This window comes from Apus apus, chromosome 4 (assembly GCF_020740795.1).
Source record: "Apus apus isolate bApuApu2 chromosome 4, bApuApu2.pri.cur, whole genome shotgun sequence".
Taxonomy (NCBI): domain Eukaryota; kingdom Metazoa; phylum Chordata; class Aves; order Apodiformes; family Apodidae; genus Apus; species Apus apus.
The window spans coordinates 32,936,636-32,950,685 of record NC_067285.1 but is presented as its reverse complement, the minus strand read 5'-3'; the positions used below and the strand labels follow the sequence as shown (position 1 = coordinate 32,950,685).

The following is a 14,050-nucleotide window of genomic DNA, read 5'->3' as shown; positions in this document are numbered from 1 at the left end:
CCTGAACTGCAGCAGATCCTGTGCCTGAGAAGTTACAGATTCCCTGAAGGTCACCAGGCTGACTTGCCTTTTGTCCTTTGAAATATGTGAGCTTTATAGGCCACATTTGTCTTGGGCTACAAAAGTTTTCACAAATACGGCTTAAAATGCTGAAACAAAATAAGTTAATAGCTGCTTTGCCTTTGCTTGGATGGCACAGGACACTGAAAAAATAGTAGTGAGTCTGATCTGTTTGCTTACCTTATGAGTAAATGCTGATAATGAACAGTGTCTGCTGTTCTCTTCCTCTCCTTATAAACACTTCAGATGTTGTGTATGTCTAAAAATAGTCTGTAGTGGAACAAGAAGAGCCTGTGTCCCTTTAATTTTTGCATCTCAACACATGTATAGAGTCTTTGAAGCTTAGCAGTAGCTTCTACTTAGCTTTTACTGCTAGCCCCAGCTTGCCATCAGTGAGGGCTTTAACTTGGTTTCCTTCCTAATTTCATGGAAAATTAGCTAACTTTCAGTATCTTCCTCTGTATAAAATTTTTATTGAAATTGGTCAGAAAGTTTACAAGTTACTAGGTGGCCAGCCAAGCAGAGATGGTGCTAGTTTTGTTGCTCTGGTAAACAGTGTCTCCCTGATGCTTTAGAGAGGAACCAAGGTGGGCAGCTCTACACTCATATGTATTAATTGCACAAAAAATTACCATTGTTTCATGCTTTCTTGTCTACCTGCTTTACACTGAATGTGTCAGCTTCATGTTTTTGTGCAAATATCTTTAAGAATCTGACAGTTGAAATGGACCAAATTACTGTTAGAGTTTATGCCTTCCAAATACTTTAAAGAATGTGATGTGAACTTATACTCTTACAGCCTGAAAGATAACATGTCAAATTTAAGATATTCAAAACCAGTAGTTGGCAGCAGAAACCAATAGTAGTTAAATACCGTGAAAACAAAATAAAGCCAGTTTTTGTTGATATTGCTTGTCAGAAATTTGAAAAGTTGTCTTTCTATTTGAGGTCATGAGAGAAATGAAAGGGCAAGGGTTTCAGTTCATGATGGTGTGTATGCACTGTATTTCCCATGTCCTTACGAAGGCACAATGAATTTAAAGGATTCATATCTTGAATTCCTCCTAAAACTTTCCAAATTGCTATTAATTTATCAACATTTGTAATAGTTGCTTTCAAAAATACATCTAATGGTATCTATGCATGTAGGCAAGATTTGCTCTCTGTTTTCTTTCCCCTCTCCGTCCTGCCCCAGGATTACTGGGCTCATGCCTCAGTGCTTTGAAACTTCTAGAACTGAAAACAGCACAGAGGTACTTCTGTCCATTGCAGAGGTGGAAATCTTTAAAAATCAGTTGTTCTGATTAACATTTTATTTCCTGTAGTTTTATTTCTGTGCTGATGTTGTGTTGGAGGAACCCCGTTCTTATACCAAGATGTCAGTAATTCAGATAGAGGTAGAAGGAATATTGCATAATAAACAAAAAATACAAGTATGGAGCAATATCGTATTCTTAAATACCATCTTTTTGTTTCACTGTTGCATCCAAAATCCAGGACATGCTTAAGGCAGTTGTCAGCAGAGGGTTGGCTTAATGAATATGTGCTCTTTTAATAGCTACATTTAGTAATGATGTTTCCTAATTTTAAGCACAGCCAAAACTATTTTTTTTTGTGACTTGTTCCATCCTTGGTTTTCAAGCTGTTACAGAGGGTTTAATAGGTGAAACACTTTTGCAGCTTGTGCTTACGTGACCAGAGCTCTCCAGTGCACCTCTGTGTTGACTGAGTTGTCTCATGGTGATGTCATTGCTAGCACAGCTCCTCAGGTGATAGTAGATATTGAAATGCTTTTTGAAATGAGTGTAAGGGATTTTTTTTTCTTAAAATAACTTCAGGTGACTGATTGCTGAAAGCAAACTTGAGTGTTTGTCATTGTTGTTCTTATTATTTAATTTCATTGACGAAACTCCATCTTGAAGAGCAAGTATATTGTGAACTACTGGCACAGTCAACTAGCTCCACTCTTTAGATTTCATATATTTTTTCAGTCAGGTGTCCAAGTGTATAAGATTTTCATTCCATTAACTTACATTTATGATGAGAAGAATATTTGATTACCTTCTGTAACTGGCGATTATTTAACATTAGGGACAGAGAAATACACAGTAACAGAAAAAGCAGTGGCTAGAAAAGTTCAACACAGCGTCAGAATTAAATGATTCAGAAGAACAGAAAGGTGACATGGTTCAGAATGTGGAACATGCTGCATGATCTCTAATAACTGATCCTTATTTCAAGGCATTAGGGCAACAATAAGATGCCAAATTGATTGACAGTACTGGTAACTTGTTCAACTATTTTTTTCTGGGTGTTGGGATATAGCCTAAAGGAATTTGTCTTCATTTTGCAGGTCAAGCCTTAAAGGTGTCAGCAGAGGCATTTACCAGTGATCCCTGTTATCTGCCTAAGAGGGAGGCTGTTGTCCAAGCAGCACGAGCTCTGCTTACAGCTGTCACAAGGCTTCTAATTCTGGCAGACATGGTTGATGTGGCATACTTACTGGAGCATTTAACTGTGGTGAGTAGAATTTGACTTAACTCAAACTCCCTTTAGCCACGAAGTGCCTGCTGATGGTTCTTTCTACACTGAAAGATTTTTTTTGTACTTGGAAATTGCAGATCTCATGCACACAACACCTTGGCAAGTGGCAAGAGTGTAGATTGCAGATGAGATTTATAAAACATGAAAAAAGTTTTCTACTTTAAACTCAGTGTATTTGATATGGGGAGGCAGGTGGCTATCTGTATAATTTTAACTTCATTTCTTGTTTCCTCTTTTATTGAGCTATGGTATAGCTTTTTATGTGTGCAACCTTCATATTTGTGGCAGTAGTAGGAAATAATTTATCTCTGGAGAATCTAAAAGGTGCGGTTTTAGGTGGGTATTTAGAGAGGGGGAAAAAACTAAGTAGGTAAGGGTCTGTCCCTGTATTCAAGTCCATTTGGGAGACAGGTCAGCCAAAAGGAGAGGGAAAAGATTTGTGAGGCACCTCCCAGAACTCCCTCAGATGTGTATGCATCCACTCGGATGTCTATTCATTGGCTTCAGGAAGAAAAGTAGGAAGTCCTAATGTTGGAGAAACTTTAAAATAGTGTGGTAGAAAATATTCTCTAACAGCCACTCAATTTTTTCACTTGAGGAAATAATGTGTTTTCAAAGTGTGTATCGCACAAGAGTTTTGGGCCATGTTTTTTTCCACCTAGGTTTCTTTATACAGAGGGGTTGGCCTCATTCTTCTATTGCTATATAAAAATAGTTGGTGGTTGTGCCTCTGAGTGAGGCCAAATGTCCACGCTTGTTGTGTTCAGCATCAAAGTACTTTGCTGTCCCCATAAACTCAAGTTCTTTTAGTATCAGCTCTATTTTCCCATGTGAGCAGGCTTTCTTCCTTTTTTAAAGTGTGATTTTCATCTTGCCAACATCACATGTCTGACCACAAAAATGTCTTTACTGTGTTTCTTCTCTGGATGCTTACTCCATTCAATCCCATGTCTCTCTCCTCTGGGAAGAGCAAGGAAGTACTCTGTTTTTATGTCCTTTCTTTTCTGTAGCACTTCCAGTAGTATGTGACAGACAGATTAAAAAGTAAGAAATCATTTAAGAGATGAGAAATTTGATTGCCATGTATTTTCACAACTTTTGAGTTTTATAATTGTCATAGAATAAAGTGAAGAAATTTAAAAGACAGACAATTAATTTTAAAAATGAAAAAAAAGTAATAGTAGAATAAATGAAGTTAAAATTCTAACTAAGGAAGGATTTTTGATGTGTGAAGTGAAAGAAAGTGGTACAGCATCATAACTGTAGAGTATTATTCAGGTCTTATTCAATACAGAATTATTTAATGGGGAATTATCGATGTATCTGATACTTTTCAAAACCATCTATCAGAGTGCTAAAAGTTTTTAGCCTTGCTCACTCAGTAAAATGGGTTAATTCTAACAATGACATTCAAAAAATTTGAAACCATAGTTACTTCTACTGACAGAATGCAGTCTGGATTGTTAATGGCAAATAAAAATGGAAGCGAAACAATGATAAGGTGACTAGTTGTCATATAAAGCCTCATCTAGTTTTACCTGTGACATCTGTTGTTCTAATTATATCTAGGAAACAAAATGGGCCTCAGCTACCTCTTTCTAGTTTATGTAGTCTGTAAGAGTGTTCTTTTCTTAGAGTATTTTTAGTACATTTTACTGAAATGTACTTTTAAAGTATGTTTTACTTAGACTTTGAGCTCTTTTTGACATCTATGTAATAAAATCTTTATGTAAAACAGTATAATGCTGAAAATATCTTTGTAACAAAAATATTGAAATCCAACTTTTAAGCTATAAGTAACAGGTCAGTCTATTTGGAAGAATTTGATAAACCTAGCAGGAGTTTAACTCCACGTGTCTAAGCCCATACCTTTGTGAACCTGGGAATAGCTTTTTTGAAATTTCACTAATTACTTGGAAAGAATTTTGGTTGTTTCATGGATTCTGGGGAGTCTTCACCAAGCCAAGTGTGGATCAAATGATGCATATTAGAAGCCAGTACAAATTCTCAGTGATTGATCACATTCTGACATAGTGCACTTCTAGCCATTTGCAGAATTTACAGCCTTGTAAGAGTACGATGATGAGCAAGCTCATTTCGGAGCTGAGTGAGAAAACAAAGTACATCACACTGATAAATGTTTTGCTTCTTTAAACCACTGATTTATTTTTTTTTTAATACCGGGGAGAGTTTAAATAAATAGCTGTCTGTATCTGAGTTTGCATACTTCAGAGTTTGAAGTCTTTAATCATAAAACTGAGTTACAAAAATGTAGTCAGACAAAGGGCTGTCTCGTGTTGCACTCTGATTCAGATGGGTATTACCAGCCTCATTCATAATGGTTAGTAATGCTTAATATTATTCAAGTGAATTAACAGACTAATGGAATTACTTGAATGTATTGATCAGAGGAGAGTAGCAAAAAGGTAACAAGTTCTGAGAATTTCATTCAAATTGCTTTGGCAGTCTGTCTCTAATGTATTTCAGATCATGCTGAGCCAACATGTTTTATCTGCCTTTTTTTCCCCATCTTGTCATGCTTGTAGATTTACTGTTTAAGTCTTCATATTTTTCATGAATGCCTCAGACAGGGTGATCTTTATAAAATGCTTGCTTAGAGTTATTTAAAACTCTTGCCATGAAAGAAATATGAGAATGGCTAGAGATAAGAAGCAACCTGTGAACTTGGGCCCCGTGGGCACAGTGCTGTCTGTTCCTCCCTTCACTGCAAAATATTCATCAGCATTAAAAATGTTTTGAGCAGGAAAAAAACCAGTATGATTACATAAAAGAAGAAAGTCATCTCAGGCTTACCTATGCTTCAGATTTAGATACTTGATTTGACTCGCATAACTCTGCTTAAACTAGAATTTGACTTGCTCCCTGCATTGCCTTCTGACTGTTTTGGTATTGTTAGGTCATGCAGTCAGCAGAAAAAACATGAAGAAAGGGCAAAAAGAATGTCAGCTACTCTGGGGATGCAAGGCCAGGTATGAAATTGAAAGTGAGCAGAAACTTCACACCTTCCCTTTGGTGGGCATGAGTCATTCCCATGGCAAGAGAAGTCTCTGAAAATAAGGGGTGGTATTCTTCTGATCACAGAAGTCTTTGGGAGAGGATGTGGCTTCTTTGGTTCATACTCAGATTTCTTTTCATATAATCCATCAGAGATGGAGTCTTGCTACCAGTCTGAGGTCAGTATATGCCATGTGGGATGCAGGGCAATCAGGGCTATGGTGTTTAATGTTGCACTCTGCAAATTAGGTGGCTGTCTGTAGTGTGCAATAAATGCCAGAGGAAAAGCAGCTCCCCAAGAATTATGTTTAAGAGTTGGACTTTACTAAGTAAGCATCTTTTTGAGTGCAGGAGGAACCTGGATCCACTTCTATTCTTGGCCTCTTGATTGCTGCTTTGTAATTGCCTAATGACTTGTTGCTTTACAACCCCTAGGGCTTCCCTTGAAACAGCCATATTAATGACTCTCTTCTAACCAACTGTTACTAAGGAACAAACTTCCCAGTCCCTGCAGTTCTGTTCATGTAATATCTGGTTTTGGTCTTAGCATGGGAATAGGTGGAGGAAAAAATAGCGTTATCTTTTACTTGCTGGTCAGAAAAATATCTTTGAAGGGACTCTAAGTGGCCAGCATCAGGTACTGCTGTTCCAGAATTTCTTTAAAATTACTAAGCCTGAAGGCTCCTGGACCAGTTTTACCATAGCAGAAGAAAACCGAGTGGAATGTAGTGTATGTTTCCAAGAAAGAAACACAATTGCTGGGTTAAAAACACATTTAAATGAAAAGTCTTGAAAACAAATGCAGTCCTTGCTTCTCTGCAGTGTAGAGCCTTCTCATCAGTCTTAATTCTAGCTTGGTACCTCTATTTGTCTGCAATAGACTCCTCAGTGTTGTCTTTGTGTGTATTGAAAATGTGTTTTGCTGTCACATCGAAGATGAGATGTGGGTCAGCTCCCTCAGGAATTTCTGAAGAGTTTTCTAGTTTTGCTTCTGCTGCAGGCACCCTGTCTGTCGTTCACTGGTTCGTGTCCTATCTAGTATCCTAGAAGGGTCTCAGTGAGCAAAGCATGCTTGGTGGATTTGAGAGAGGATAACTTCCATTTCTTCCAGAGTGTCTGCATGATTAAAGAACAGTAGGAGCAGCTCCTCGCCCCAGTGGTGGTACATGGCTTTCCTCCCTACTGCTCAGCCTCTGCCCTTTTAATAGAGTGATGGGTCATAGTAGCAAAGGAAAATCATGCCCTTCCACAGCAACAGGAGGGAATAGACTGTCCTCTTAAAACTCCTGCCTGGGAGGGATCAAGTTTTGACATATTGAAAGCTGTGCATGTAAGGATGGGTAGACAGACATGGGAAGGGAGAATATCAGCTTTTCCTTAGTATGAATTGAAGATTCCTAAATCTGGGAAAAGCTGCCTTAGACAACAGTATCGATTTGTATCCCTGAGATGATGGTGAGAGAATGTAAGCAGCAACCTGTCAGTTACACAAACCAGAAGAAAATAGTGATAAAAGCAGATTTATCTGTACTTAGTCCTAAGCTTTATACAAACTGCACAACCCAGGCATAAGGGGAGGGGGAGTGGCAGAAGTAGGCCTTATTTTGAATGGATAAAGCTTTAAGTAATATAAAATTTTTCTGGTTTGATTTAACATGCATAGTGTAAAAGATAGTTATATATTGATTTTTCAGAAAATTAATACATGAAAAATTGTGAGAATTTCCAAGTGAAGTAAGTTGTAAGCATAAAGCCTGGGACATCTATGTTGCAAAGGTGGTTTGTAGCATAGCTTAATAAGGAATGCATGAAATTGCCAGTTGGAGAAATCTGTACTGTGTCTGAAGTTTTTTTTGAAGATTTTGACAAAGTTGGAAGATGGGATATTAAAAAAGCAGACAACTATTCTGAATTATTATTTGGATTTTGTCGCTGATTGGAACATGCAGGAATTTTCAAGGACTCCATTGCAGTAGACTCTATTGGAACAAAGCAGGAAAAAAGAGGGTGTTAAATGGTTTCCTTCTGAGTAGTTATTACTGTGTTTTACTTGTGCAGCAACGCTTCCTTAACTTTGAAGTGCTGTGCTTACATAAGGGTAATGCAGAAGTGATGCTCTGAAATTTCCTTCTGTGAGCACTAATCTTGGAAAGCAAGCTAGGTAAAATAACGTTGGAGAATCAATTTCTCTTGGCAGATAATTTCTTGGTAGGATAGTAATGAAATCAGTGTAATTCCAAGTGGCTTCTTTGTTCAAAACTTATTGGTATCTCAAAAGCATGCAAAGATCCTTCTGTTCTAAAGAAATTTATTTTATAATTTGCTTTTGCTTTGGGAGGCAAAAATGAAGAAATGCATGTAAAATAGAGTATCTGCTTTATCATCAAAATCCATGTCTTTGGACCCTCTTGAAATAAGAACAAAATAATCTCATTTCCTGAATGGAGAAGGCTCTGTGACCTACTCTCCATAAACCTCTCCCAAGAGGCATGTTGCTCATTCTGTTATTGCAAAATATTGGGAGAGCAACTATTTTTTCACAGGTGTGTGTGATCAGTAACAGGAGTTTGAGAGAGGTTTTGAATTTTTTTTCTTTTCCAACCATGTCTCCCGGTCTTTTAAAATAGTAGATTTAATATAATTTGGTCATAGAGAAGCATTGTGTTGTTAGACCAGGAGGGTATTTTTTCATTAATGGCTTCCCTGTGTCAGAATGGAAATGTGCTTCTCATCCTTAATTCAGCTTGTGCTAATACATATGGAAATAAAGAGAAATATTTTACAAATGGTCAGAATAGTTCAGTGCTATCTTGCTGCCCTGCACAGTGGAAGATGATATTGATATTCTGAAAGACACAGACTCATTTCTGCAGCTCTAAACAACCTAGAAAAGAGCCATTTCTCCTAATTCTTGAATAACAGCCTGGCTTCTCACAGTGTTGACCCTCAGTCTGAACCAAGTACATAGAAAGAGACCAAGTAAAGGTGTGCAGCAGGAGATTTGGTTACTTATGACTTAGCTAGACTCCCAGGCAGATGAGCTTAATAAACTGAAGAAGCAGTATCTGCTGCCTCCCATACCTCCTTCTGTTTATATGGAGATGGTAAGATTATGACCAGGAATAAGACACTGTACTCCATATTTAATAATGTCTCCTTCTGCATCTCTGAATTGTGAGGGATTAAGTACTTTGCACTGCATATTTATGATCTCATATTTTTGTGGCCTGGCCTTCTGTTTAGTTGACAAGCCAATACTTTAATGGCCCATATTGAGGTTCCCAGGCTTGGCAAGGGAATCTGATTTAACTTGGAGAGAATTTTGTCTGCTGAAGGTGTTCTTGTGCTGTTCAAGAATGTGGCTTATACCAAGTTCTAGACTAGGATCCTTTAGATACAAATTAGATACTGACTTGAACTAAGATGTCAAACCAAAGAAGCTGCAACTTGTCTAGTATGGAAGCTGTTTCCTTGGGATTCTGTCAAGTATGCTATGAAGAGTTTCCCCACTTTCTAATCCTATGGTTCATTCTTTATACAATTCAACAAGTTTTATCCAAGATGTAGAGAAATGTGTGCTGTAGTTACTACTGAAATGCTTGGCATTCCAGAGCTGACTGGCAAGTGGGCCATTTATTTTGGTCTTTTTCCTCATTCCCTGGATTACCACATTGGTACCATGTGCAAGCTTATAGCAGACACTTAATCTACCAGATCTGTAACTGTAGTAAGCCAAGTCGATGTTTTGGAGGGGTTTAGAGGACATGGAGGTCTTCCCAATTGTCCAGTTCTTCAGTCTTGCTTCTGATGGCAGCCAAACATGCTTGTGAGGTGAAGGGTATTTACAGCTAGGGAAATGAAATCTGAGGAGAAGACTAATGATTTCCTGAAGGTAGCAAGGAAGCTGTAGCTCCCATTCTCTTTTTTGCACAAATCTTAGCCTTTCAGTCACAGTTCCCTACAGCTGTGTTGGTGTGTTCATCTCTCTGAAAAATACCAGTACTATTTTTAATCATAATGTATGCATGAAGGAAGTTTTAAATTTAAAAGTAAGATCTCTAATCAAGTATAGATAACTTTGTCACAGCTTTTGTCCAGAATGTGAGTACATTGCCCAAGGTGAGTATTCAGTCTTGCCAATTACTCCTAAGTAAATTAACTTGATTAGGAATATCCTGATATGCAAGACCTACTGTTATGCTTGATAAAATGACGAGTTCATGGCCTGTATGAAGTTGCGTATGTTTTTATTAGTTGAACAAAAAAGAAATTAAAACTATCGAAGTATCTTCCATCCTGTAACATGGTGTAGAAAAAACTTAACCATTAGAGATTGTGTTGATTGCTAGTGTTGTCTTATGCAAGTCTGACCCACCAAGTTAAATAATTTAAATGGGACATATATATTATGCTTTCAACACTGGGATTGTTTTTAAAAACAAAATTGCAGGAATATCTAAAAGGTGGTATACTCAAGAGATGACACAGCTCTATAATGTTAGTAATTAGCAGAATAAAATTCTAATATAGTGAAAAACACAGCAACTGTATGAATTATGGTATTTGATGTTGGTTTTTCTTTTTACCATCACAGGTTCAAAGAACATTTGAATCTTTAAGAAATGTATCCAGTAAATCTGATCTACAGAAAACCTACCAGAAGTTTCAAAAAGATCTGGAAAATCTTGATTATTTGGCACATAAACGTCAGCAGGTAAGAACATGAAAGCTTGATAGTAAGACTTAAAATAATGGGCATAATCATGGTGGGTGGTAAAACTGGTGTGTTTTATAGAATTATTGTTCTGTCGGTAGGGTTTTATGCTTTGTCCTGTCAGCATTTAAGCCAGCAGGAGGGATGGCAGTTCTGTGTAGTGCATGTGATGCTGGACTGCGTGGTTTTTGATTTCTCAACAGAGAAAGATGGGTAAAGCAAGGAAGTGAGACTATTAAACTTTGCATTAACACAGAACATGTTTGTGGTTTTTTTTGATTAAAGAGTATAAAAGTAGTATTTGGATTTTTTTGACTTGACCTAAATCCACCTAACAATAGAATCAAATCTTGAGTGTGCATACCAACCACCTTTTTTCTTCAAAAATGAATTTACAAGGTTAGATTGCACTTAAGTTAGAAGTGCATGCAGCCTTTGACTCGTGCTTGCAAGATCAAGGTTAAATCAAAGTGTTAAGATGTATTTAATGCTGGGCATACTATCTGTCACTGATGCATGGCTTCTGTGAAAATGTCAGATCTCATAACAGATCTTCATTTATTTTTTTATGAATATTTGTAAGATTTGCCCCTTTCAGAGTATCCTGATGAAATACTTTAACCTTTTTACATGGCAGTAGTTCTTGCTTCTATTTTTCTGATTTCAGTCGCTTGGTGTCAGTGTTGGCAAACACTTTATTTGCTTTGGGAGCAGGTCACTTACAGTTGTTTTTGTCAGATAATTGATTAGATAGTTAAAAATTCTGGAAGGGTTCAGTGACAGATAGTATCTGAATACATGAATATTAGATTCTCAAGACAAGGAGATCAGGGAGCAATTGGCTTTGGTGAGTTTTGGTGTGGTGGGAGTTGTTATTCTGGCAGCACTATAGCATAGTTCTTTGAGCCTTCTGACGTGAGGCTGCCAGCAACCAAGACAGTGTTTTAACTGGCAGCTAATGTGGGTTTGTGTTATCTGATCTACTAATTATGTCAAACATGATAAATGTCACATTTGCAAGGGCTAGGAGAGTATTTCTGAGCCAGGGAAGTGTAAATTCTAGAATTACTTGTCAAGCTACGATCACACTTTTATTTCAAGTAGTGCTCTCTAGTCTGAATTCCCACTCATGACTGCACAATTAATTTTTATTTCAAGGGATATGTGTCTGGTTCTCTAGCAGATCCTGAATATAACATCTCTCTTCTGGAGTGTTCTTCTTGAACACTCTTCAATAACATATTTAATTTACCTTGAGCAGAGCATCTTTTCTCCTGGTTTCAGATCTTCACTACCCTTCCTATCTCAATACTTGGCACTTCGAAGCCATTTGGAGAATCTTAACTTACTTGTTTAAAATCAGACGTGTGTATCTCCACATGCTGTTTTTTGTCTCTGTTTTGCTATGTTGGCAGAAGCTTTTGTTTGGAGGCAATAAAGGTGTGTTAGGTGTAAAATCACTTCCTACTTTCAACCACAGAACAGAAGTTAGTTTGTTCTATCTTATTTCTGTGACTGAATTTTTCAAAAATGTTATACACTACTTCTAAGAAAATAACCTAGGTGAAGACTGAAACGATTTAAAAAAAAACCCAACAACCCCCAAAGCAAAAACAAATGAGGGAGATTAGAGATGTTCTTTGTGTCTTAGTTAATTTGCGTTGCATTCCTGATAAGTAGTTTTATGGTTTTCTTGAGTAATATTTGATAGGGAGGTTTTAATCTCAATAGCACTTGTTTGGAGATTTGAGAAGCTGTCACATCTATTTATTGTAGAAGATGCTCTTAATGGTATCTTACTTTGGAAAGAAAGGGAGCTTGCTGTGAAAAGATCAAGATTTGGTTTGATTACTGGACAAAAAGTATAGACCTGGATTGGGACTGAAGCTGTTCTGAGTTTGTGACACTTGCATCTGTGTTTGGAGAGCGTGTGCACATTTAATTGATAATAATTTATTTGCTCTGTAATTAGAGTAAGGGTATATTCGTAGCCCCACTGGCAAAATGTTGAGTCACCACCATCTGTTTGGAGACAAACAATTGTATACGAGTATGAATTAATTTATGGTTAAGTGTAGTCAAAGTAATGAACATGGCTTTAAATGAAATATGGTTATGTTTCTGTCCTTGTTTTTTAGAGATGAGACCAAGTGCAATATAGCAATGTAGTTCTTCAGTGTTGAAGTTTATAGGACAGATGGGAAATGAATCTGTGCTTTTAAAAGGATTTTTAAAATGACCCACGTTGACTGTGATTTACAAATATAGACCTAACTTCTATGAGTGCTAGCAGTATACAAGAGCCAAACACACTTGGGTTGATGGTTCATATTAAGATGTTTTTAACTGGCAATTTTCAGAATGGGTTTAGAAGGTCTTGAGTTTTCAGATAGCAAGCAGATTGCTGGCAGAAATATCTCTTAAAAATGGGAAGTGAGGTCAAGAATTCATCTTTATACAAAAACCTGAAAGTTGTTAGCATATGCTTGTCAAACTTCTCAGAGCTTTCAGACTGTAGTTTTGTAAACAGGCTGAGTGTATGTATGATCTGGCATGGAACTGGTCAGAGTGGCTAAATACTTCGGTGGTTATAGAGGGGGAGGATGGAAAGTTCTTGGAGTTGGAGGCTTCAATGTTGCGAAGCTGACCTGTGTGGATGACATGTATTATTGTGGCTAAGAAGCCTGAAGGATGTTCTTCTGTGTCCCAGACAAAATGAGAAGTACTGAACCGCATCTGTATGCCAGGTCTAGTTAAGTCTGCTTCCAAATATACTGCTGCATGTCAGAGTGTTCTTACTGTTGGTTAGTGGAAGAAACAGTATCTCTGTCTCTACAGAACTGCTGCAATTTTCTGAGTGAGATGGCTCAATTAGCCTAATATGTTGGAAGTAGATTTAACTCAGGCCAGGTGAAGATCTTCCTTGACTTTACCAAGGCCTTTAACACGGTTTCCCACAGCCTTTTCCTACAGAAGCTGGCTGCTCAGGGCTTGGATGTGCACATGCTTTGCTGGATAAAAAACTGGATGGCTAGGTCCGAAGAGTTGTGTTCAATGGAGCTAAATCCAGTTTGGGGCTGGTCCTGAGTGGTATTCCCCAGGGCTCAGTGCTGGGGATGCTCCAGTTTAACATCTGTATTGATGCCTTGGGTGAAGGGATATAGTGCACCCTCAGTAAGCTTGCAGATGACTCTAAACTGTGTGGAAGTGTTGATCTGCTTGAGGGTAGGGAAGCTCTGCAGGAGGATCTGGACAGGCTGGGTCGATGGGCCGAGGCCAATTGTATGAAGCTCAAAAAGGCCAGATGTTTCCTACACTTGAGGCACAACAAACCCTGGCAGCACTGCAGGCTTAGGGAGGAGTAGCTGGAGAGCTGCCCAGCAGAGAGGGATCAGGGGATGTTGATTGACAGGGGGCTGAAGATGAGCCAGCAGTGTGCCCAGGTGGCCAAGAAGGCCAACAGCATTCTGGTCAGCATCAAGAATAGTGTGACCAGCAGTACTAGGGAGGTGATCCTTCCCCTATACGTAGCCTTGGTGTGGCTGCATGTCAAGCATTGTGTGCAGTTTTGGGGACTGCAGTATAACAAGGGCATGGAGGTGCTGGAGAGGGTACAGAGAAGGGCAACTAAGCTGACTGGGGACCTGAAGAACAGGTCTTAGAAGGAGAGGTGGAGGCAGCTGGGACTGTTCAGCCTGGAGGAGGTTGAGAGGAGAC

The 14,050-nt window shown here is 38.2% G+C and overlaps 1 protein-coding gene across 7 annotated transcripts in view; it reads left to right on the top strand.

Moving 5' to 3' along the window:
* Positions 1-14,050, top strand: part of CTNNA3 (catenin alpha 3) — a 424,834-nt gene that overhangs the window by 17,444 nt on the left and 393,340 nt on the right. For 6 of the 7 annotated variants that reach the window (XM_051618547.1, XM_051618545.1, XM_051618546.1 and 3 more), the window contains 2 exons: positions 2,414-2,580; positions 10,214-10,333. In XM_051618547.1, the coding sequence (XP_051474507.1) occupies positions 2,414-2,580; positions 10,214-10,333 (287 nt within the window). The remainder of the gene's footprint in view (positions 1-2,413; positions 2,581-10,213; positions 10,334-14,050) is intronic. The other variant, XM_051618549.1, reaches the window with a different exon arrangement.